The sequence below is a fragment of the Tachypleus tridentatus genome, chromosome 10, assembly GCF_004210375.1.
Source record: "Tachypleus tridentatus isolate NWPU-2018 chromosome 10, ASM421037v1, whole genome shotgun sequence".
NCBI lineage: Eukaryota > Metazoa > Arthropoda > Merostomata > Xiphosura > Limulidae > Tachypleus > Tachypleus tridentatus.
This window is the reverse complement of record NC_134834.1, coordinates 30,982,132-31,008,482: the sequence shown is the minus strand read 5'-3', so window position 1 is coordinate 31,008,482 and position 26,351 is coordinate 30,982,132. Positions and strand designations below refer to the sequence as shown.

The window sequence follows — 26,351 nt, the reverse complement described above, 5'->3', positions numbered from 1 at the left end:
AATTTTCCGAGAATAAGTTATCGGTTCTCGATTTTTAAATGAAGAACAGGAATGAATAGAAAAGTCAACAAACTGTTCAACTTGTTTTTTTATATTTACTGGTTCAATGAAATTTCTTTCTGTTTAAAACTATGTTAACTGCTCAATCAATTACGATTATGTTTAAGAAAGTTGTTTTCAGTGTGTCAAACTACGAAAGACTCTTTAATATCATGAAATAATATATATATATATTAAACACATAAGTCTGTTTAGAACAAAACAACAACTCTAACCAAACCTGTTTCCTTCAAAAGTACTTCTCAAAATAATCACCAAGGAAGTGGGACTAAGTAATTGGAAGTGGAACTAGTTTTCCTTTTGGCTGTGATGGTTTAATCGTGAGATTGTTGCACGATAGAGACTGGCAAACAGCCAAACACGCACTGTTTCAGCTGAACAGCCGTGTATACTGTTTAAATTTATTTACATCCCAGTTAGAACATCCATGAATTGCTGCAAATAACTTCCACTATTTTTTGAATTTTTGAAACTGGAATTACGTTTACATCTCTGAAACATTTACACTGATTTCCAAACATGGATACATTGGCAGCTGCCCATATCAGTCTTGGAAATGAAATCAAATAAATTTCTCATGTGGAAATTCATGAGCATTTTGCTTCACTTAACTTCAGGAAAGTTTCATAGGAGGTATGAAATATAAGAAGGCCAGTTTGACTAAAGTTAAATACTTCGTACTGGATGAATTTAATTTTTAGAATATTTTTATTCTCTCAAATAAATAAAATTAGAGTTAAGTGACCAGATTCGCTTTTCAAAATGATCCACTGTGTTTTGGCACAGTTGCTCAAAGAACTGTCTTGAACGTTTTGATGCAGTCATCAGAAGATTTGTCTTTAACATTTTGATATAGTTTTCAGAAGGATTCCGTTAAACATTCTGCAGCAGTTAAAAGAAATTTGTTGAGCTTTCCAGTGTAGTTTCTGAAATAACTCATTTTGAATGTTTAGGTGTAGCCACCCCTTAATTCCGTAAAACACCCGAGTAAAATCACTCAAAGAATTCTTTCGAGAATTTTGGTATATAGAGTCACTAAAAAAAAAAAAAAACTTTGTTAAAAGTTTCGACAGAGTTACCAGAAAAACTCTGTTGAACATTCACAAAGAGTTATAAGAACTGTTGAAAGTTCTTTAGAGTTAAAATACTTCTGTTGAACGTTTCGATACAGTTACCCAAGTCACTCTGTTGAAAGCTACTTCTTTCTTTGATTTTTGCTTTTAAAGTAGGAATTCTGTGAAGATAACATTATTACAAACATGACACTAGCGCTACGTCACAGCAATGAAGCTCTTGCAGTTACATGAGAGAACTGTTAAAGTGTCTGATTTGGTCAGTGAAGTCCTCCAGATCTAACCATGAAATGATACTTCTGTACTGTATCAACGTTGCAACAAATTCTTTAGTCAAACAACAAAACGGTTTTCCAACAAATTTACTTCCTACCAAGTGAAGTTTGTTTGTTTTTTGTTATTAAGCAAAAAGTAACACAATGGGCTATCTGCAGAGTGTCCACTGCAGGTATCGAAACTCGTTTTTTAGCTACATAACTCCCAGACTTACCTCTGAGACACCTGGAGTAAGTAGAACTGGTAGAAAATCACAGTTTTATTTTTATCACAAAAGTAATTTTTGCATTTGATTTTTTTTTTCTGTTCGTTACTTTCAATCCGGCCCGGCATGGCCAAGCGTGTTAAAGCGTGCGACCTCGTAATCTGAGGGTCGCGGGTTCGCATCCCCGTCGCCGTGGGGGCGTTATAATGTGACGGTCAATCCCACTATTCGTTGGTAAAAGAGTAGCCCAAGAGTTGGCGGTGCTTACACTGCTAAATTAGGGACGGCTAGCACAGATAGCCCTCGAGTAGCTTTGTGCAAAATTCAAAAACAAACAAACAAACAAAATACTTTTAATCCTACTCCACATTTTAATTTATAAGCAAAAAAATGATATTTCTGGAGCAATGTTGTTTTCTATATTAGATGGAACTACTAAAATATCACATTTTTTTTTCTCGATCACCCATCTGGAGCTTGAGTATTCTTGATGCACTGTATTCGAAAAAAAAAAGGTTTTTTGTTTATTGGTTTTTTTGGTTTATAAGCAACATTTTAAAATATTATTTTGACCTTTGATAAAATATGTTGTACAGCATTCTTTATGTTTCATAAACTGTATTAGAGAATATGTTGGACATTTTAACTTAAAATATTGGAGTAATTTAGTTTGCGAGCTACATGCTTTGATCATTGTCTCTTGCACCTCGTCCAGAACATGGGAACAGGAGCAAATTTCGTTTCTTTTAGCATAACATTATACAATGAGTTATATATATCCAGACTATTAAACGCAGGGATTCGAACCCCACATTTCAGCATTGCAAGACCTTAAACCAACTACTAACCAACCTGTCGTGGTACAGGAACTTTTTTTATAATATTCATTGTTATATATACCAGTGATATACGATGCGCTGAGTGATATTAATAAGTGTGTATTTCAAATAGTTTATTTAGATAAAACAACAATTATTTATAACTGCGTTAAAATATTTGTAACTTGCCGATTAAAATATTGCGTTTATTCTAGAAAGAGGCTGTTTCGATAACTAATAAGCACAACATTTCCCTTTTGTATATATTCATCATTTCTTAGCAGCTAGAATATTTGTTCACAAAAAAAACAACATCCTTAACTGAAGATTTTGTCTTTGGTAAATTACTTATCCCACATCCTAAAAAAGTATCAAACAATTTGCTCTTCATAGTCACTTCAAATTCTTCCTCGTTATATATTTTTTTAAAGAATGATCTAAATTTATATAATAAATATATTTATAAAGTGCGATATACGTAACTGACAGTATTAGATATAAAAACGAGTTTCATTATTAGAAGGACCTGGTATTACATTAAAATAGCAGTAGTCTTATTAAGAGAGAACGAGGTATGACATATAAAATCATCGTGATGTTTTCGGAAATGAGCTCAATTGTAGTCGAATAAAGATGCATGTTTATTGAGATTACAACTGGAGTATCTATTTTAATACTTAGTTTAGGCTTAGTTGCAAACAGACAGTTGGAGACCTATCCTTGCAAAATTATACTGTAAGCTGGACTGTTATTTACAAAAAACAAAAACTAAGAACAAAAATGATCAGGTAGAAGATATTTATTAAGATTATTTAATAGATGAGTGTATGTTCAGCGAGAAATCGCCAGAAGGGTTTTTAGTTCCGGTGTAACATGATTTATGCTGAAGAAATAAAGTCAGGAGTGGACGGACGTTGGTAGAGTTTGGCTTTTAAATGAGTTACTGAAGCGTTACGGCGGAAATGCGGTACCGGTATGTGACCTGTGAAGAATGCTAAGCCTAACTTCCTTTGACAATTCATTAAATAATCGTGTTTGATTGGTTGCCTATTGAAGTATGAAAGTAGCAGAGAAGAAGACTACAAAAAATTACAAAATGTGAGGTTAAATGGTAGGCTTGAAAAAGAAACGTTTAGTTTTATCTATAAGTTGCAGGGTCTTTGATAACCCGGTTTATCTTATTACACTGAATGAGTGCTTTTTTGTTTGAAAATTTTGCTCAAAGCTACACGAAGGTTATCCACGCTTAGTCGTCTGCAATTTTGTTTGTTTGTTTTTTGAATTTCGCGCAAAGCTACTCGAGGGCTATCTGTGCTAGCCATCTCTAATTTAGCAGTGTGAGGTTAGAGGGAAGGCAGCTAATCATCATCACCTACCGCCAACTCTTGGGCTACTCTTTTACCAACGAATAGTGGGGTTGACCGTCACATTATAACGCTCCCACACCAAACAAGCATGTTTGGTGCGACGGGGATTCGAATCCGCGATCTTCGGATTACGAATCGAACCCCTTAACCCATCTGGCCATGCCTGGGGCCTCCGGTTTTGAGCTGACACATTAGAAGGAAATAGATACTTAACAACGGCCATCTCTAACTTTCTGGCTATGATTTTCTTACCTGTAGTAGGATTTAATTGTCACTCTTATTTCATGCTCACAGTCTGAAAGTGTGGAGCGCATTTTAACTGCAACAGGGACGCGACTCGTGAAACCCTAGACTCATAGCTTAGGTACGTTAAACATTCAGCCATGCCCGGGCCAATCATGTAGATCAAAAAGCGTTGTATGAGCGCGAAATCATCTTCAATTTTCTAAGCAATTTTCTCATCCTTTTTAATTCACAATTTACGTGGTTGTTGGACGTTGCTATAACAACATACGTAGCTCGTTATGCATGAAAGCGAGTGTGTGTGTCTGATAGGTTAACAACTCTTTCGACCTCTACACTATTCCAACAATGTTGTACTTGTTATTATGCTATAAAAGAAACAAACTACAAAAGTTGTAGCATTAAATGATGTGTCATTACTCCTTGTCCGCTTGCAAATTAGATTATTATTGATACTGGAATGATGAAATAAGTATTATTATAAAAACAATGATGTGGTTTGGTTCTTGAAAAACATTAGGTTGAGCTCTAAATTGTGTTCTACGAACAGGTGTAGTTTGCTGCCGTGTTCGTGTGTGTCTAAATATGTTTTTGTACATAAAAAGCAGTTTGAATAGTTTTCTACAAAAAAGCTTGATTATTATTATTATTATTATTAATTATCGTGGCTAAATACGTTACGCAGCATCACTGGGCTTGGGCGGAGATAATCATGTGCCAAAAATTCCTTTACATTTCATGTTTGTACTTGTGTGTGTATTCCATTGGTTGAAAGTTGATGAAAACTTAAGAGCCATTTTCACGGGCACTGTTTAAAGAAACACTTGATTTCGGAATTACGTAATACATATACTAAAATATTACTCAAAATTAAGACTGTTTATTTTCAATTGTAATTAACTTAATGAAACTTCAAAATACTCAGGCACATTTGTTACTTATATGTATAATTTAGTTGTACCCGTTTTAATCCATCATGATAATAGTTGCCTCTCGAAATCAAATATAAAATGTTCAGTTATTTCGGCGTTTGTGAGCCTGAAAATGGCCTGTAATACATATGTTTTGAAATGACACTTTTTTCCCCACTCTGGGCAGAGACCGGTCATTTTAGAGTTTCCTCACAACTGTTGCCTTTACCCTTTTGAATTCGCCTTGATCTAAGTGACCGCTACTATATACTGTCGGGTTCTACCTCGTGCCTCGTGCTCCCATCGTTTGAGGGCCTCATAGAGGGAACAAACCAAAGTTTGTTTTACATTTCATACAAATCTACATAAAGGCTATTTGCGCTAGCTGTCCATAATTTCACAGTGTAAGACTAAGGGAAGGCCAAACCAAGGCTGACCAATTCTAAAACGAACAAAGATAATTTCAGAGAATTAATCATAGAACTTCAGAAAACCTTTGACGGAAGTTATGCAGATTCATGTGTAATGAAATGTTGTCTTGGGACATGGAAAGTTACTTCCTTTATATATAGTTACAGAAAAAGTAAAAGCAGAAACGCTTACAAAAAAAAAGCTGCAAAACAAAATACGAAACCGCAAGTTTAAATGTATTTCCGCATGAATACAACAAGCCTTTATGCCAGATTTGGTGAAGATCCATCAACAATTGCTAAGATAGGGTTAAAAAAACACTCAAAATGAAAAACTGAACATTTGTATGAACTCCATAATGGATCTATTGAATCTCCATTCCAATTTTAGGGGCCCGCCATGGCCAGGTGGGTTAAGGCGTTCAACTTGTAATCTGAGGGTCACGGGTTCGAATCCAAGTCGCACCAAACATGCTCGTCCTTTCAGCCGTGGGGGCGTTATAATGTTACGGTCAATCCTACTATTCGTTGGTAAAAGAGTAGACCAAGAGTTGACGGTGGGTGGTGATGACTACCTGCCTTCCCTCTTGTCTTACACTGTTAAATTAGGGACGGCTAGTGCAGACAGCCCTCGTGTAGCTTTGCGCGAAATTCAAAACAATTAAAACACTATTCAAGAGAAACTCCTATAACTAAAGAATTAGATAAACGTGCCCCCAGCCATATTCACGTTCACTTCTTCATTTCCAGAGGTCACTAACACTACCAGTGAGACATACAATATTCAAAGCTTGACTCAGCAAGTCTTTCTTTGTGCACAGAGTGTTTCTTGTATGGGAAATAACTGCAGGCTTATTGTTAAATGTGATATCTACAAAACAGTCCGTTAAACAGTTAAAAGAGTATAAAATAAAAACTTAAAACAGCGAAGTGGAATATACTAATACTAAATTCGTTTTAAAATTATATATTTTTCACAATAAAGTTAATGTGCGTAAAATATTTTATGCGATTTCCCCTCCCTTTAACTTTAGCTGTGTTTTCTGTAGACGGAAACTGTCTGGTAAATATTGTTTTATTTTTTGTTGTTACTTCATGTCTGTAGAACACACAGTCGTAAAACAAGCACAAACACGTTAAAGCAACATATACTTTGTTTAGCACGTAATTTTTTCATGTTTTATCATATATCTTGGAAACCTATGTGTGTACGGAATGTATTAATTATAGAGTAACGTAATATTCCAGAAGTAATTTTTACAAATAATATTTTTTTAATTATACTAAAGAAATACAAACAAAGGTTTGCTTGATTTTCGTATGCGCCTATGTCTTTATAAATACACTAAAACAGCTCTCCACTTTTATAAGAAAGCATATAATATTTTTAAGTAGGTGTTTATATAAGGTAATGAAAGATATATAAACTAATCCAGTCGACGGAGCGTTGAATTAAGCTGTTGAGAAAGTTATATTTTCAGGATGAATATACTCAGTTGGCAAGTTGAGTTAATAAAAGTGAACTTTCTCACTAAAATTATTCTCACGCGATGGGTTCCATATGACCTCCTTTTTGTAAGTGAGGGTTGTGTTGAAGGTGGTAGGGAGTTGTGTCGGCATCACATATTGTCTACAAAACAGGCCACTTCAACCTGCCCACACCTGCTTCCCGTAGAAAAAAAAGAAAAAAAAACACACCAAAAACTACGGTGGCTTATAATGACATTTTAATGTTGAATAATATTCTGTAGCTTTTTGTCTCAAAAGTACACTTTCTTTTATAAAGTTCTTCAATAATTAAAAAAAGAAATTTCTGATTAAAAATACTGACGGAAACAGAAGGAAACAAAAGAGTAGTAATATCTGCGAAAGAGTTCCGGCGTTGTTTAAAGAAAAACTGTAATTATGTTACTTTCCTTTTAGGCTTCACATCTCTGTTGTTTACCTTGAGAAGACTTCCAGATATCGGTGTTCCTTGTGCTACTCCGACAGCACTCATTTTTAATAATTAAACTTTACTCTGTTAAAAAAACATTTGTATATGTTGTAACGCGTTCGTACAGTGTACGCCGTTTTGAGCAATAGCATCACTTTCTCGTATTGGTGGAAAACTAGAAACTTCAAAAGGTAAAAGTAACTTTCTTTTTTTTTCACGCAGTAAAAAGTGTCAAATCTTTCTAGTGGAGGCTAAACAACGAACTTGGTTAAAATGTGTGGTTGTTGATGTAAAGAAATATATCCATCCGTCATGGTAAATGGAAATGTATACCATCTACTGGATGAACAAAAAATTACCCTCAGCTGCATTGTTGATGGAAGACATATTTTAAATGGAAACTTTCATTAACTTGGATTTTATTATTCAGGTATAAAGTACTATTTATTTTACTCGTTTCTTTCAGTATAGTTGAAAACACATCTCTGAAACATTTTAAAGGTATTATGAATTATCATGCATTTTTATATACTGGATAATTTTCACCGTTTGTTTCTTTGTTTGTATTCAAGCACAAAGTTACACAATTGACTATATGTGCTCTGCCAATCACGAGTATCGAAACCCAGTTTATAGCAGTGTACGACTGTAAACATACCGCTGTGCCACTGTAGGGGGCAATTTTTCGCCGAATAATATTGTAAGATTAAACATCATATGATACATATGATGTTTTCTGTATACAGGATGGGCAGTCCATGTACGTGTTTGTCGGGAAACATGTTACTAGTAGGTTTCAACAATTTTATGGCCTATTATTTAAATTACTTTAAAGTTTAGTAAAATCTAGCATAGAAGAAATTAGTTTGAAACAACTTAGTTTGAAACTATTTCTGTTGTTTCTAGAGTTATACGCTCATTGAAACAATGTCAGTTTTAGTGTGGCAGTAGAAAGTAGGTTTGGTAATGCTGGGACTAAGCTGTGTATTTGTAGCGTTTAGTAATCCATTTGAGCCACCGTATATTAACGTCTGCAAAATGACATCCGGTGCGACTGGACAGGTAAACCATCAACAGAAACAAAGGCGCCGCGTTGCGGCAGGATCTACACAACTCTCGTCTCGCCAGAGTTACATGGGTTAGTTGTTCGGACATGACCGTAGGGACAAATAAATGCTTGCTGATCGGCACCATCCTAAACATTTGTTCCATGCCATCATCGCGGGCATAATGTGGGGTTAACTAGAACTTTATTTTTTCGACTTCTTGTGAGTAGGTTTGACCTAAGATCGAGAACTCGACTCATCCTGGACCAGTTCCAGCCAGTTTTGAAGAAACCATAAACTTTTACAGAAGATCGCATCGTACATACGAAATGAGGTGATTTCATTCTCATATTTTAGCAGTAGGATCCTTCCTTTCACTGTGAATTTGGCATGTTCATTGTTGTTTTACAAGTAGTCATTTCGACAGATACTTCCAGCGATCCGATTACGATCCACAGTGGGAAAACAAGAAAACCACGTGGTCTTTGTATAAATAATATTCTCTGTATTTATTCACAGTGAATCATTGTCAGTCATGAGGCCTAACGGACTAAGGTGAGTTTCACTCTACCTTGTACAACATATTTAACATCTATTCTTACAGTAATGTACAGGTATGAATTAGCAGCGTCAATTTCACGTAACCTTTTGTTTAATTCTTTTTCAAATTGCCTTCTGTTAAACTGTAAATCTGCGAAATGTTATTTTTAGAATAAACGCCATTTTTGTGTTTGTTTTAATGATAAAAATGTTGTAGTTTGTTTGATATATAATATAATTAATACCTCATTGGCAACGAAAATGTCTCTTTGGAATGTCTGTGAATTGTAACATCTTTGTCATAAGACAGCGAAAGTCGAAAACGTAACACCTAGTGCGGGATGCTTCTACATACATATATTTTTATTTCACGACGCGTACGTGTGTGAAATAGACGGACTTTTCTATTTGAAAGAAATCTACATTGCTGGATACGTCATAAGTGGTATCAGAGTGCAATAGTCTCACAGAATTTATTGCGTACAACAAAACGCGTAGTAATAAAAGATAAGTCAAAGTCTATACCGTTTACATTTATTTACGTTTCTTGAAGTGCAATTTGTTCTTGTCGTTTCAGATTTAGTTACTTACTGACAATGATATTACGAGTTGTATAATAAACAGTCCATCATGAGCTGTTTTTGTTCTAAAATATTTTCCGTCAGTGCTGGCGCGTTTTCTTTTTAAAAAATATGCAGGCGCGGGAGTAAACTGCGTAGTTTTTTTGTATACATTTCTGTGTTTGAATAAATCTGTTTCGTAAGCTCACAAGTGTAAATAGGCCATCATTAGACGACTACTATATATATATATATATTATTGCAGCAAAATGAAAAAGTAGCGTGGAAGGGAAGATAAACAAGAATATAAACTTTTCAAAGGAAATTTATTTCGATTAGAAAATATAAACGAATGTTAATGCGAAATAATGACAAAATGGTTACCTCTGTAACTTCAAAAGAAACAACGAAGGCAAAATAACATCAATGATACCATATATTTTATCCAAATTACCCACGTAAATGATTTTACAGAGGCTACAAGCAGTGGCAGGTTTAGGTAGAAGCTAAAGGGGACTCAGTCCCAGAGTCCATGGCCTTAATGGGGCCCACTGATAATTTTATTCAATGTAAAATTACATTGGATGTAGAGCCCACAAAAAATTATTAGGCCCTGCGCCCACACAATCTTAAATCCACCACTCCCTACAAGGACACAGAGTCTGACCGAAAATATTTCCGTAAAATGATAAAATATCGAAGAATTGAAATAAAGAGGTTAATAGTATGATCCTCTGTGGACAGGGTTAAAAAAAGGTCAAACTGTTAAAGTACGATGAGTTTAACTTTTAAAATACAATGGAGGTAATCATAAATATATTTTATACATGAAATTAAAATTACCAGATCACTTCGAAACAAGGAGAGCAAACGCAATTAACTTTCTGGATCAAGTTAAAAGTTTGGTTTGATTTGAATTTCGTGCAAAGCTAAACGAGGGCTATCTGTGCTAGCCGTCCCTAACTTAGCAGTGTAAGACTAGAAGGAAAGCAACTAGTTATCACCACCCACCGCCAACTCTTGGGGTACTTTTTTACCAACGAATAGTGGGATTGACCTTGACATTATAACGCCCCCACGGCTGGGAGGGCGAGCATGTTTGGTGTGACGGGGATTCGAACTCGTGATCCTCAGATTACAAGTCGAGTGCCTTAACCATCTGGCCATGCCGGGCTTAAGTTAAAAGTATCACACTGTTTAGGTACAGTGACATCTGTGACAAATATTTATATCTACATAAAGAAAACCGTAAAACTGTGTAGAAACAACGAATTGGATAAGAATTATTATTTTTAGATGAATGGTAATATAAAAAATTATTTAAATATAATGAATTTAACAATGAATGTTCTTATATAAATATTTAAATGTTTGAAGTTAAACACAAAAATTCGCAAAGGGTTAACCGTGATTTGCCCACCATAAGTATCGAAACTCGGTTCCTAGCATCGTAAGTCTGAAAACATATCACCTTGCCAATAGGCTTTTATATAAACAAAAGTAAAAACTGTGTAAACAAAATGACATCGACAAAATTGCATAAATATGTTTAATAACATATCTTTCATAAGCGATACTAAAATTTTAACATGTTTAAATGTAACAAAATTAATCGTACGTAGTTTTATTTCAGATATAAGAAAATTGTTAGATTGTTTGGCAACAATAAGATTAATTATTGAATTGTGTTCTAGTTAAATTACAACTGCCACTATAGAAGCTCAGAACTGTAGTGCGTGATGCATCTGTATTCTTATTTCACGAAACGAATTATTATTATTTTCTAATTTTGCGCGCGTGTGTATGAAATCGATATCCTTTATTTGAAAGGAATATAATTATACGTATATGATATTTATATGTACATGCATATACATACATGTAAACAAGTTTTCATTTACTTGCAACTGCATTCATAACTATCTGATTTAGAATTGCACATCACGGTCCACCGAGTCCTCCACAAAATGTATTTGGTATTTCCGTGTCACTGCCCTACTAGAATTTAGTGGCTTTAACTTTCAGTTTCCTAACCTCACGCTAGTCTATAATATCACACATTATACGTGATTATTCTTTATTGAAGAAGTCAGTTTGTGTTTAGAATTCATTCTTCTCTTATCCAGAGGTTAAATAGAACTTTAGACCCTGGCATACTTCGCTAAACATTTCTATATACAGTTAGGGCTTGGTCAAGTTCAAGGCCTTGCATCGATAAACCGGTTTACAGACAAAAATATTTCGACTTGTTCTGTTGCTTCGATATCGCTGAGGGCAAGGAACTGTTGATACCACAACTTATAAACAATACTGATTTACAACATCTGTGTGAAAGTAGCGACTCAAGGGTACCCAAGTCGAATTCTTGTTACGTAGATGTTTACCTACGTTACATTCACATAGTTTGGTGGACCTCCTAATCCCAGTAACTTGCGACCGGCGAGCAAATGCCGATTTCTATATTACCTAGCCTGCTTTATCAAGCAAATAGCACTCGTCGAAAATTAAACAATTTCATGTTGTGTGTTGCCAGCAGGAAAGTCGAGGAGCGCAATGCTTTGTTTGTTTGTTTTGAATTTCGATCAAAGCTACACGAGGGCCATCTGAGCTAGCTGTCCCTAATTTAACAGTGTAAGACTAGAGACTACCTGCAGGTAGTCATCACTACCCACCGCCAACTCTTGGGCTACTCTTTTCACAACGAATAGTGGGATTTACTGTACATTATAGCGTCCACACGGCTGAAAGAGTGAGTATGGTTGGTGAGCACAATGTTACTGAACAAACGTTTTTTATACAAACAGGTTAAGAAAGAAGGACCACAACTACGTCAGAGTGCGCTAAATACAAGTCCTGCCACATTAATATGTAAAACAGATAAATATTATCATTGTAAAACATTTAAACTGTATCATTGTAAAACATTTAAACTGTATCATTGTAAAACATTTAAACAATATCTTTATAAAATAATTAAACAATATCATTGTAAAACAGTTAAACAATATCATTGTAAAATATTTAAGCAATACCATTGTATAATGTTTAGACTATATCATTGTAAAATACTCAAACAATATCATTCTGAAGTTTTGTTGGTTGAAAGCTATTGTGAGTATGTGTTACTTGTTCCATTTGGCAGCATTTTAAATTACTCCAATATTTTTATATAGTAATCAGATCAATTAATTTGATATTAAATCAAGAGTCCAGTGTATCTTCAAAACTTGAATTGCTGCCAGATGAGATCCTTGCCAAAACCTGAATGACATTAAGGATAAAATTATGTCACCGAAAACTTAACATTGCATAAGGACCATTTCACTTCAATATTTAAGCATGTCTATTTAAGCGATATACGTTTTAACGTGATCATAAATTATAGAATTCCACAAAATTGCTGAGGTTAAACAATCATTAATGTTAGGAAAATAAGCCACAGAAATTTTGTATCGAGATCGAAGTCAGTTATGAGTAATTTAAAGCAAGTGCTCTGCTATTTAAACAAAGGAAGTGAATTGAACTACTGCAGAATGTGACGATGATAGAGAAGTAAAAATACTAGGATGTCCAGAAAGAAAGTCGTGTTTGAATTGCGAAGTTTGGAAACATATAACCCAGTGTTGTAAAATATGCTTTAATCAAAGTAAGCATGATTTACTCCGACACACTTTTGCCAATCTGTAACGTTGTTGTTTATGCCCCTGCTGTAGAGATCAGAGTTTATACGGTCAGTGAACTCCCTGATAACTACTTCTGAAACTGCCTGATTTTGAAAGCATTTATTGTTCAAAAAGTTGTTAAAGTACTTGAAAAAATGAAAATCAGTAGGGGAAATGTCTGGGAAATAGGGTGGATGAGGCATAACTTCTATTCCCAATTCGTTCAATTTCTAGAGTGTCATCCTTGGCAGGTCTCATGACGCCGATTTTGTTAATCTTCAGCCAGCTCACGCGGAACCCACTTATCCAACTTTCATTTCTTTCCATTCGCACTCAGGTGGCTGGCAAGGCTTGATTTGCTTGTGTCTAGCTTTTCTACAAGCACAAATACTGTTGTGCGAGGGTCTATCTCAACTGCTTCCCTTAATGTGTTTTCATTTAAGGATGTCTTCCTCCCACGACTTTCGTGGACTTCAAGGCTTTCATCTCCATGTCGAAACCTTTGAAGTCTACGTTAAATTGTACCTTCAGTAACAGACCCATGGCCGAATGCCTGGTTGATGTTTTTGTCCAAGTTTAAAGTAGTAAAGGAAAATCAGACGAAAGTCCTTCTTGACCAGGGCACTTTTTAGGTTACAAAACTTACTGAGAATTCCCACATTTATTTCTGGATAACCTAAAGAACTCTGAACAATACGTGAAAGACTACTTTGAATTGATTCTGAACCTGGAAATTACCCTGATTTGAACTTATGAATTCGTGAAAGACTACTCTGGATTGACCTGAATTGACTACCCTGACCTGAACAATTCGTAAAGACGTGAAATACTACCTTGAACTGACTTATGAACAATTCGTGAAAGACTACTTTTAATTGACTCTGAACAATTCGTGGAAAATTACCCTGATTTGACTCATGAACTACTCGTGAAAGACTTCCCTGAATTGACACTGAACAATTCGTAAAAGACTACCCTGAATTGACTCTGAACAATACGTGAAATACTATCCTGAACTGACTCATGAACAATTCGTGAAAAACTACTTTTAATTGACTCTGAACAATTCGTGAAAGATTACCCTGGATTGACCCTGAACAATTCGTGAAAGATTACACTGAATTGACTCTGAACAATTCGTGAATGACTACCCTGAATTGAGTTATGAACAATTCGTGAAAGACCACTCTGAATTGACACTGAACAATTCGTGAGAGACTACTCTGAATTGACTCTGAACAATTCGTGAAAGACTGCCCTGAACTGATTCATAAACAATTCGTGAAAGACTACTCTGAATTGACTCAGAACAATTCGTGAAAGACTACCCTGAATTGGCTCTGAAAAATTCGTAAAAGACTACCTTGAATTGAGTTATGAACAATTCGTTAAAGACTACTCTGAATTGACCCTGAACAATTCGTGAAACACTACTCTGAATTTTCTCTGAACAATTCGTGAAAGACTACTCTGAATTGACTCTGAACAATTCGTGAAAGACTGCCCTGAACTGATTCATGAGCAATTCGTGAAAGACTACTCTGAATTGACTCTGAACAATTCGTGGAAGAATACCCTGAATTGACCCTGAACAATTCGTGAATGACTACCCTGAATTGAGTTATGAACAATTCTTGAAAGACCACTCTGAATTGACACTGAACAATTCGTAAAAGACTACCCTGAATTGACACTGAACAATTTGTGAAAGACTATCCTGAATTGACTCTGGACACTTCATGAAAGACTACTCTGAATTGACTGAACAATTCATGAATGTTTGAATTTATAATAGCGTTATGTACCTCTTCTTCAAGTAGACATGTAATTTGTTTAAATTTGAAAGAAGATAAATGTAAAGGAGAGCGAAACGAGAAAATAAAATAGGTGTAATATTTATATGCTAAAAGATGAAAGTTTAGGTGGTACAACATTTTATATTCAAGATTCACGAGACTTCGACAAACCCCGCCCGTGTTTGTGAAACAGTTTGTAGGCTTCTTTTTCTCTGCTTATTAAAAATATTTTAAAATTTTTTCTAAGAATCTACATTAAAATATAAAAAAACATTCCACTGCAGATCTGTACGAAGCGTTCAACGATCGTATTTTCAGAATACAAAACTATTGAACCGAAACACCCGTCACTTTATATAAACATTTTTTCTATCAACGTATTAAATAATTATATTGCATGGGCAATAGTAGTTGTCCTCAGAGTATTAGTTAATGTATGAGGTACATAAATTATAACGCTGGTTTTGTTTATACCTGAAAATATTATGTCTTTAAAGACCAAAGATACAGATATTATGAAATCTTAAGTGATGTCAAGTTACGAAGGTATAAGTGTCCTCAGACAGACCATATGAGGTGAGAATTTCTCCATCTAGTTTCGATGTTATATATGTAACATGTAAATCATATAGTTAGTAATGATGACTCCATGAAGTTTCAGTGTTGTGTAAAATATAGAACATATATGTGAATAACGATTTCTTCATCAAGTTTCGGTGTTATAGGTGTAATAATTACAGGAATGTTATTGAGCTGTTATCCCCGTGCAATGTTTAAGTTGATCTCAAAGTGTCATTAATAAAGTATTCAAATTAATCATTATATCTTAAATATAGCAGACCTTGTTATTTTCCAAAATTTGGCAAGTTAATTATCAATATGTATACGGTGTACTTTTCTAGAAAGTTTCGTAGTTCATCGTGTTTTATTTTGCAAAGGAGAGTGAAACTGATTACATGTCCTAAGGCTATCAAGTAGATGTGAATACCAAAGTTGTCACATACTGCCAACAGGGGCGCCATCGTGTTTTCTCCTTTTCCATATTTTCCGTGGAAGTAAGGGGGGCTGTGAATTGCGTATGGTATGTTGCTTTGTGATGGTACTTATAAAATAAATGGCACTTGATGCGACATATGGACTAAAGCAACAAAATAAAAGATACATAATTTAGGATTGTTGACCACAGGGAAGGCAATTAATCAATAGCATTCACTGCATATGCGGCTACTCTTAACCAAACAGTGGGATTGATTACTACAGTCCCCCGCTGGGACATCGGTAAGTCTAACAGTGGGATTGATTACTACAGTCCCCCGCTGGGACATCGGTAAGTCTAACAGTGGTATTGATTACTACAGTCCCCCGCTGGGACATCGGTAAGTCTAACAGTGGGATTGATTACTACAGTCCCTCGCTGGGACATCGGTAAGTCTAACAGTGGGATTGATTACTACAGTCCCCCGCTGGGACATCGGTAAGTCTAACAGTGTGATTGATTACTACAGTCCCTCGCTGGGACATCGGTAAGTCTAACAGTGGGATTGATTACTACAGTCCCCCGCTGGGACATCGGTAAGTCTAACAGTGGGATTGATTACTACAGTCCCCCGCTGGGACATCGGTAAGTCTAACAGTGTGATTGATTACTACAGTCCCTCGCTGGGACATCGGTAAGTCTAACAGTGGGATTGATTACTACAGTCCCCCGCTGGGACATCGGTAAGTCTAACAGTGGGATTGATTACTACAGTCCCCCGCTGGGACATCGGTAAGTCTAACAGTGGGATTGATTACTACAGTCCCCGCTGGGACATCGGTAAGTCTAGTCTAACAGTGTGATTGATTACTACAGTCCCATCGCTGGGACATCGGTAAGTCTAACAGTGGGATTGATTACTACAGTCCCTCGCTGGGACATCGGTAAGTCTAACAGTGGGATTGATTACTACAGTCCCCCGCTGGGACATCGGTAAGTCTAACAGTGGGATTGATTACTACAGTCCCCCGCTGGGACATCGGTAAGTCTAACAGTGTCTGATTGATTTACAGTCCCCGCTACAGTCCCCCTCGCTGGGACATCAGGTGGGACGTCGGTAAGTCTAACAGTGGGATTGATTACTACAGTCCCCGCTGGGACATCGGTAAGTCTAACAGTGGGATTGATTACTACACTGGGAGTGGGATTGATTACTACAGTCCCTCGCTGGGACATCGGTAAGTCTAACAGTGGGATTGATTACTACAGTCCCCCGCTGGGACATCGGTAAGTCTAACAGTGGGATTTATTACTACAGTCCCTCGCTGGGACATCGGTAAGTCTAACAGTGGGATTGATTACTACAGTCCCCCGCTGGGACATCGGTAAGTCTACAGATTTACAGCGCTAAAATCAGGAGTTCGGTTCTCGTTGGTGGACAGTCAGATGTGGCTTTGCTATAAGAAACACACTTACGCACTGATTACTACATTTATGACCCCACAGCTGAAAATGCTGATTATGCTCAGAGGCAGACCACAGCTTGAACCATGGAGTTTGTAATCCGTAGCTTCTCTAGGTATTTTTGTCAGGAACTCTAGAAAACGATAAACATATATTACCTGTTTTATCGTATTTAACCCAAACAATACTTTTGAAAACAAATCCTCTGGGTAAACATGTAAGACAAAAGAGTCGAACCAGTTGTGGTTATATTTCTTTTCAACGAAACTTCTATTAACTGTGACTGTTCTTTAAACCACTAAAATCTGATAAGTTACTCACTTATTAGTATATTATGGAGTATTGTTACGTAATAAACAAGTCAAATTGATTAGGTACTCAATTCGCAGTGTGCGGGTCACGAATTAGAATCACGGCATCAAATATATTTCACTCTATCCGCCGTAGAGTATTATGTGGCTTTAGGATAGTATAATTATAATCCTCTAATCACCTACGTAGGGGTGATATAATATAACTTCAGGTCCTACTATTAGTTGGTAAAAATAGCCCAAGAAAAAAATTAGTATTCACTAATCTAGACTAGCTGCTTCTCTCTAATTTATGCCTTTCAAATTAGTAGCTTCACATTAAATTGACAAGTGAACAAGTAAAGATTTTCCGGCCCAAAATATTCATAGACTAAATGGCACTGGAAAACGAGGAAATATGGATTAACTTCGGGGAACCAGCACAATATAGTAAGAAGTTTCGATATTCTGGTGGGCGCATAACCGGAAGCCTATTGTGTAGTGTTGTGCTTAATTACAAATAAACAAAGGTAAAAATTCCAGCCATACCCTCAAGCAAACAGAGGAAAAAACGGGCATTCTTGCTATTTCATTCGAAGATGTACTGGCACAGTTGTTGGATTTAGCACCTGCGGATGTCTTTATCTTCGAATTGTTAAAAATGGATGCAAGGAAACCATCACTTTTTTACTCTAGATAGGTTATGGAGATACGCAGGTTGAAGTGGTGTGCTTTGAACATGACAGTCTTATTAAGTAATAAAAATTACGTTTTAGAGCTATTGTTAAAATGCATGATCTTCAGATAGAACATGATCAAATGTGGCAAGGCCCTAAGATTGGTTTAATATAACGTACCAAGTCTTTGTACATCATGAAATATTTGGTTTGCTTGTTTGGTTCCTCTTGAATTTCGCGCAAAACTACATGAGAGCTATCTGCGTTGCCGTCCCTAATTGGACTACTCTTTTACCAATGAATTGTGGGATTGATCGTCACTTTATAATCCTCACACGGATGAAAGAGCGAGCATGTTCGATGAAAGGGATTCGATTCCGTGACCCTCATATTACATATTGAGCATCCTAACCATCAGGCTATGTTTCAAAAAGACGAATAGCCTTTCCCACTTGTTTTGTAATTTGTTGTTATTAGACAACCAATAGTGGTAAAATAAATTAGCGATATGGTCAAACAATACATTAACCCTCTTCCACTGTGGCTCAACTGTAAACTTGGGAGCTCATGATGCTAAGTTATGAGGCTTGATTCTTGCTATGGGTACAGCCTATTATGTATTTTTGTGCTTAAATAAATAAACAAACAAACAATCAATCAAGCTCAAAACAAAATATTCGGTTTAAACTATAGCGCTTCTTGCAACTTCGTGTCGCTTGGTGTTTCTGATGGAAATTCTTTATGGTCTGAAGAGTACGTTTATTGCTAGTAATTGAATTTCATCAATATCAAAGCGAGATCTCATGCTCTAGTTGCATATTTTTTTCTTCCAAGACTACAGTCGTTACCTTCTTCAACGTTACACCTCCATGGTTACCTTGGTTGACTAACTCCGGTGATACACTTCAACTAACATATGAGGTCGTTTCCTTGTGAAAAATAAACGGAACAGTATCATTTTGTCCTTGTCCAGTTTCGTCGTCTTGTTACTACAAATCTATATTTCCGCGGGACCTTTGCTAGTTTCAAGAAGAACAAAGTCCTCGTTAAGTTTAAGCAATGCCCTTACTTCAAAGGGTAAATCTTAACTTGCTTTTATTTTAAAACATTAACCTTACATTGTTAGCCCGAAATCTCATCTCGAGATAAGCCTACTGCTTAGGCTGGACTATGTTTATAATTGGTTTCGATGACTGGGGACGAGGCTAGTTTGTTTGTATACTTCATCAAACCAGTACTGTTCGAAGTAGCTGTGCTATATAAAGATGCCACACCTCCTTCTGGACATTGAACGGAATTTACAGCAGTCAGAGATACAAGAGTAAGACTCTTTATGTTGCACCTAATATATTCATTTTACTCAGTTTCGTATCTTAAATTCAATCAGTTATTACTGCTTATTTTCGGAAATAAACAACGTGTTAATGTATTAAATCTAGCCACGGTGATCTGGATGCAATGTGTTCGATGCCGTTACGTTCCACTGAAATGTTGGGGATCATTTGCTGTTATTATTAAACAAATTCCATCTTGTTTTGTATTTGTTTGAATTTCGTGCAGAGCAACACGAGAACTATTTGCGCTAGCCGCCTCTAATTTAACAGTAAAATAGTAGAGGGAAGGCAGCTAGTCATTACCATCCACTGTCAACTCTTGGGCTACTCTTTTACCAACGAAAGTAGGATTGCTCGTCATATTATGACGTCCCTACTGCTGAAAGGACGAACATTTTTGGTATGACGGGAATTCGAACCCGCGGCCCTCAGATCGCGAGTCGAGCTCCTCCAACTACTTGGCCATGCAGGACTTCCTGTTTTGTGATGGATGTAATGTATGTTCGTTTTGATCAGGGTTACCTTTCTCCAGAATACCGTAGTTGTATATAATGTATGTATGTTTTGATCAGGGTTACCTTTCTCCAGAATACTGTAGTTGTATATAATGTATGTATGTTTTGATCAGGGTTACCTTTCTCCAGAATACTGTAGTTGTATATAATGTATGTTTGTTTTGATCAGGGTTACCTTTCTCCAGAATACCGTAGTTGTATATAATGTATGTATGTTTTGATCAGGGTTACCTTTCTCCAGAATACTGTAGTTGTATATAATGTATGTTTGTTTTGATCAGGGTTACCTTTCTTCAGAATACTGTAGTTGTATATAATGTATGTTTGTTTTGATCAGGGTTACCTTTCTCCAGAATACTGTAGTTATATATAATACTTGTTTCAGTCAGTGTCGACGCATCGTCATTCCAACCGTCGTTTCACTACAAACTGATGCTTCCCATCAATCTTACAAGTAAAGTTCATTTTCAGTGTTGCTCACTTTCTCAGAATCACTTAAAACCTAGGAAGAAAGAGACAGTTGTATTTACTAAAATATTCTTTAGTTTCATTTATATAATTAAAGATTCGGTGTAAGCTATATTTCTTTGGTTCATAAACTATGCGCTTTCTATATTTTTACGTTAATTCAATATTGTATCGACTCTGTTAGATGTGGCCACGTATGGCCAGATAGTTAGGGCTCGACTCGTGATCTGAGGGTTTCTGGTTCGCGTCCTCGTCACACCAAACATGCTCGCCCTTTCAGTTGTAGTAATGTTATAATGTTATGGTCAATCCTACTGTTCGTTGGTAAAAGAGTAGCCCAACAGTTGGCGGTGGATGATAAAGACTAGCCACCTTCCATCTAGTATTCCACTGCTAAATTAAGAACGGTTAGCGCAGATAGCTCGAGTGTAACTTTGCGCGAAATTAAAGAAACAAACATTTAAAAAATGTATTGGTCACATTTGGTGTTGCGTTATAGGCGTTCAACCAATCAAAAAATGAGCCAACTATGATACATCTCTTTCGACAGGAAGTATTTCTGTCTCGTGACAAAACCTGGCACTGCGGTCCGTTAGCAGGAATAACACACGTTGTTTCCTGTACTGAACTTCTATTTATAACAAGCTTTTCATATTTTTTCCCTAAGCCTTAGGCGATCCCCTTGTCTTTTAGTGTCATTCACCCCCATACTGACCATATACATCTTTTGTGGATACTAAATTTCTGTATAGGACTTACCTGACACAAACGATACCGTACAACCGAATGTTGTTATTCTTAGAATATTCTTTGACTCTCGTTCTTCATTTGAATGAAGTATTCTTGGTATCAGTTTTTACGTTTATCACATTCCACTGTGTATATTTTAATTTTTTTGCACCTCTGTTAAAAGAGCCGAAACAAAATTTACATAATACAACGCTTTTGAAATAAACCGTTTCAAGTTTACCGAATTACAGCCACGTAAGTAATAAAATATGGAAGTCTGCAAGTGCATTTTTCGTGTTGTAACAGATGGTACTGAAACGTAACAGGTATGAGTGCGTGTACGCCATGTGCTAGAAAATCCATCTGGGATGAGGTGCCCTATTTCTTAACTGTTATTCTACGCGTGAGAAGGTTGAAACAGGGTGGATAGTGAACCAAATGTTTTTTCTTTAATAATTAAAACGTTTTTTTTTTTCGTGGGCGAAAACATGAATTTTTATAATGCAGTAGATCTAAAAGTGAGATTGAAATTAGTGTGAATCGTGCTTGGCTTGGCGCACGAAGTGACTTTGGTTTCTATATCAATTCGTTTTATTCTCGCTAAGCCTAAAATTTCTTTAGTGTTGCATAAGATAAATATTTATTGGATGTATTTGAATCTGAAGAGTTCTGTTATTAAGTGAAAGATTAAATCTGTTGAGAGAGGCACCTAAAATATGCCACGACGAAAATCGACTGTTAGCATTCTTTCTTGGACGCCCTTTGACTTACTCGGTAGCAGAGAAGCCAGTACAACAGGCTCTAAAAGAAATGATAAAAATAGTATAAAAAATGGAGCTTACCAAAAATTTTCGAAAAGTAATTCAGACGTGGCGGATTTGGAAGTTAAGTACACTAGAATCATACCAAAGACATTATGGATTGCTGGTGAAAAACCACAGATATTTACCTGTATAAGTTACAAGAGTTTAGATGATGACCGAATTGCTTCTAACACTGTGCAGGCCAGAGATTCCAGTCAGGTAGAAATTACCAAAAAAATAATTAGCTTCGAAAAGATTCCTTGTGATGACGCACCTCATCCTATTATTTATGTCCATACTGACACCGTTTCTCAGGATTTAGCGACGAGAGAAAGGGGGATTGCAAGCGTTTTATCAACTAGTAGCACAGAAAAAGTAAAACACCACCTAGCACCGTTACCATACCAGAAGCAGGACAGTTCAAGCTTTACCAACTTTAGTCTCGTCAATTATCTTCCAGGGTACGATTCTTTGATCATGTTTTTATTTATGTTTTCATTTGAAGCAATACTCTACATAACAAATCACACGCTGTTTACTATTCACGAGATGTGAATTGGCCCAATGGCAGAAATGTAGATTTCGGAGCTGATGACCCAGGTTTGAAACTGTGCGATACCACAACATATTGTTCGGACATTAAGCTGTTCATATGCTATAAAAGTGACAGTTAATTTTTTAGCGTGGGTGTTAGGATAGCGTTGACCTGTTGTCGCTCCCTTGATCAGTAGATCGGGATCCTGGCAGATAGTCTTAGTGGCGTTGCCATAAATTCAACATATATATATTATTCACAAAAACTATAGGTTTTGACATCGCTATAGACTATTGTAAACAAGCGGAGTTACTAGGCGTGTTCAATCTAAGTTATCCATGGTGTCAGTTCAGAGTTTTATGTAGGTTTAAAGACTTGTATTTTATTTATATCTTTCAACCTCAAGCCTTATTCTGTATGTATGTGCTTTTTATAGCAAAGCCACATCGTGCTATCTGCTGAGCCCACCAAGGGGAATTGAACCCCTAATTTTAGTGTTGTGAATTCGTAGACTTACCGCTGTACTAGCGAGGGAGATTTAAGTTAGTGTGTGTCTTTTTCTTACAACAAAGCCACACCGTGCTATCTGCTGAGCCCACCGAGGGGAATCGAACCCCTGATTTTAGCGTTGTGAATCCGTAGACTTACCGCTGTACTAGCGGCGGGCGTTAATTCTGTATCAATATCAGTTGAGTGTAAAATGAAGAAAAATCTAGGGATACGAAGATTGTTTTTATTTGATATGATCTGATTATCACCCCTTAGTATTAAAAAGTCGAAGACATGAAAATATTAGTTTATTTCAGAGTATTCTAAATAGTCACACAAATAATGTATTTATTTTTTAACGATTATCGAAAGAAACAAAAACACTTTATGGCACTCGTTTTGTGATAAGACATCAATCATAGTCTGAAGGCTCTTTCATAACACATTCTTCATCAGATGAATTTTTTTTCTTTCAACATATCAAATGCCTGTTTGTTTATTAAACGTTACAGTATAGGCAGAATATATATTTATTTCAAAATAATTTTGTCATTGGTAAGTGTATGTGATGGTTTTCATATAGTAAAGATTTTGTACAAATCTCACAATGGACTATCTTCGCTGTGTTCGCCGCAGGCATAGAACCACAAATTTTAGCGTTGTAAGCCTCGAATTTTACCACTGAGTCACTAAGAGAATCATATTTGTTGAATCTTAAGAATAAATATACAAGGTTTCAAAAGATATCTTGTGAACAGAAAGAAAAGTTTTATTACGTTTAGAAACATCTGATCGCTCAAAGTGTTAGAAAGTAAACTTTCAGGAAAGTTGTGATGAGTTTTAAGATATTTTGTAACATTTTGTGCCCAAATTAGACAGCGGTAAGTCTACGGATTTACAAAGCTAAAATCTTCGATTTCCCTCCTTGGACACAGCAGATAGCCCAAAGTGGCTTTGCTGTTAGAAAATACAATCATACACGTCGTATTTTAAAAGTGTCTGATGAGATTAAGATACTTTATGTAGTATTTAAATAAAGCTCGGACGAGATTTGAAGTATTATTGTGTAATATTCCACATGTCTGATGCGCTTAAAAATGTTTTATAATATTTCACATCATGACTGATGAGCTAAAGAAACTGTTTGATATTTTTAAAATGTGATGAGCGTAAGAAAATGCTTTGCAGTTTTTCAAAATTTTAACATGAAACAGTACAAATTTTGTGTTAAGAACGCCTGGTAAGTCCAGAGAGTTATACGTAATTTTGATATTAAGAATTATACAATTTATGTTAACACGTGTGATAAGTCTAGAGAGTTATATAGAGAGTTTATACAGTTTTGACATAGAGCAATATATACTTTGTATCAAAACTGTTTCGATTGAAAAAGTTTGTTTGTTTAGTTTCTTATAAAACTAATCGAGGGCTACTTGCGTTAGTCGTCCCTAATTCAGAAGTAATAGACTAGAGTGAAGGCAGTTAGCTAGTTAACATCACCTGCCGTAAATCTTTCGCCAATGAAAATTGTAATTAACTGTAATTTTATAACACTCCCACGGTTAAAAGAAGGAGATCATATTCGATGAGGGGATTCGAACCTACGATATTTTTATTTGTTTTGAATTTCGCGCAAAGCTACACAAGGGCTGTCTGCGCTAGCCGTCCCTAATTTAGCAGTGTAAGACTAAAGGGAAGGCAGCTAATCATCACCACCCACCACCAACTCTTCGGCTACTTTTTTACCAAAGAATAGTGGGGTTGACCGTGACATAATAACGCTCCCACGACTGAAAGGGCAAGCATTTTTGGTGTGATTGAGATTCGAACCAATGTAATACAGTTTGGGAGTTGAACACCCTAACCATTATGCCATGTAAGGTCTCCCTAGTGAAGAAATTAACTGTGAAATATAATAATTTAAGTGCTTAATAAGGATTTACTTAGGTAAATTAATTAATTTTACATTGTTGTAGCGGCCCGACATAGCCAGGTGGTCAAGGCGCTTGACTCGTAATCCAAGGGTCGCGGGTTTGATTCCCCGTCACACCAAACATGCTCACCCTTTCAGCCGTAGGGGCGTTATACTGTGACAGTCAGTTGAACTATTTGTTGGTAAAAGAGTAGCCCAAGAGTAGGCGTCGGGTGGTGATGACTAGCTTCCTTCCTTTCTTACACTAATAAATTAGGGACGGCTAGCGCAGATAGTTCTCGTGTAGCTTTGCGCAAAATTCAAAAACAAACAAACATGTCGTAGTTGTTGATTAGCTTTCTTAAGGCAGCCACAGAGCAAAATGAGCCTTGTAAGTTATATATGTCCTTAATGTAATGAGCCTTGTAAGTTATATATGTCCTTAATGTAACCGCCGGTGCTCTTTTTTTCAAATGATTAATCATATCGTTCTAGATTCATGTGTACTCTGACAATTTTGCGTTACTATCGCATCGAAACCACGGTTTATTCATTATAACTTTAAGTAGAAATCTTATTACTTTATGACGCCAATTAATAGTATGGATCATTACTCTGTATATGTCTTTTGTTGAAATCATAAATCAGTTTACGAAATGTTTTTTCACGTTATCTTCAAAAATGAAAAAAGTTTTATTTGTTTTACATGTTTTCAACTCTTTACGGCCGTCATTGAATTTAAGATAAACTTAGATATAAATATGTGATAGTGTGTGTGAGTAAAAGGGATAAATTCCCTAATTATAGCCTCTCAATGGTATGTCTACGTACTTACAGTGCTAGAAACGGGGGTTCGATGTCCCTGGTTGCCAAACAACAGATAGCCCTTTGTGTAACTTTATTGTTTGTTATTAAGCACAAAGCTACACGACAAACAACAACCCTAATTCTAAGCATTGTTCTTAATTGTATATAAACAACGTTCTTTCCACTCATCGATTAAACTACTTGTATGATTCAATCTTTTGGGTGTGAATTTCACACCCAAATTGTTTGTTTGTTTTTTTGTTTTTTGAATTTCGCGCAAAGCTACTCGAAAGCTATCTGCGCTAGCCGTCCCTAATTTAGCAGTGTAAGACTAGAGGGAGGGCAGCTAGTCATCACCACCCACCGCCAACTCTTGGGCTACTCTTTTACCAAAGAATAGTGGGATTGACCGTCACATTATAACGCCCACACGGCTGAAAGGGCGAGCA

The 26,351-nt window shown here is 36.2% G+C and overlaps 1 protein-coding gene across 10 annotated transcripts in view; it reads left to right on the top strand.

Moving 5' to 3' along the window:
- LOC143228988 (uncharacterized) overlaps positions 1-26,351 on the top strand; it is a 99,115-nt gene that overhangs the window by 16,057 nt on the left and 56,707 nt on the right. The window contains exon 1 of one of the 10 annotated variants that reach the window (XM_076460551.1): positions 8,395-8,679. The exons of 2 other annotated variants lie outside the window; for them this stretch is intronic. In XM_076460551.1, the coding sequence (XP_076316666.1) occupies positions 8,675-8,679 (5 nt within the window). In that variant the 5' untranslated portion in view covers positions 8,395-8,674. Of the gene's footprint in view, positions 1-8,394; positions 8,901-21,751; positions 22,621-26,351 lie in introns of those variants that run through there. 7 more of the 10 variants (XM_076460550.1, XM_076460555.1, XM_076460546.1 and 4 more) reach the window with 7 other exon arrangements.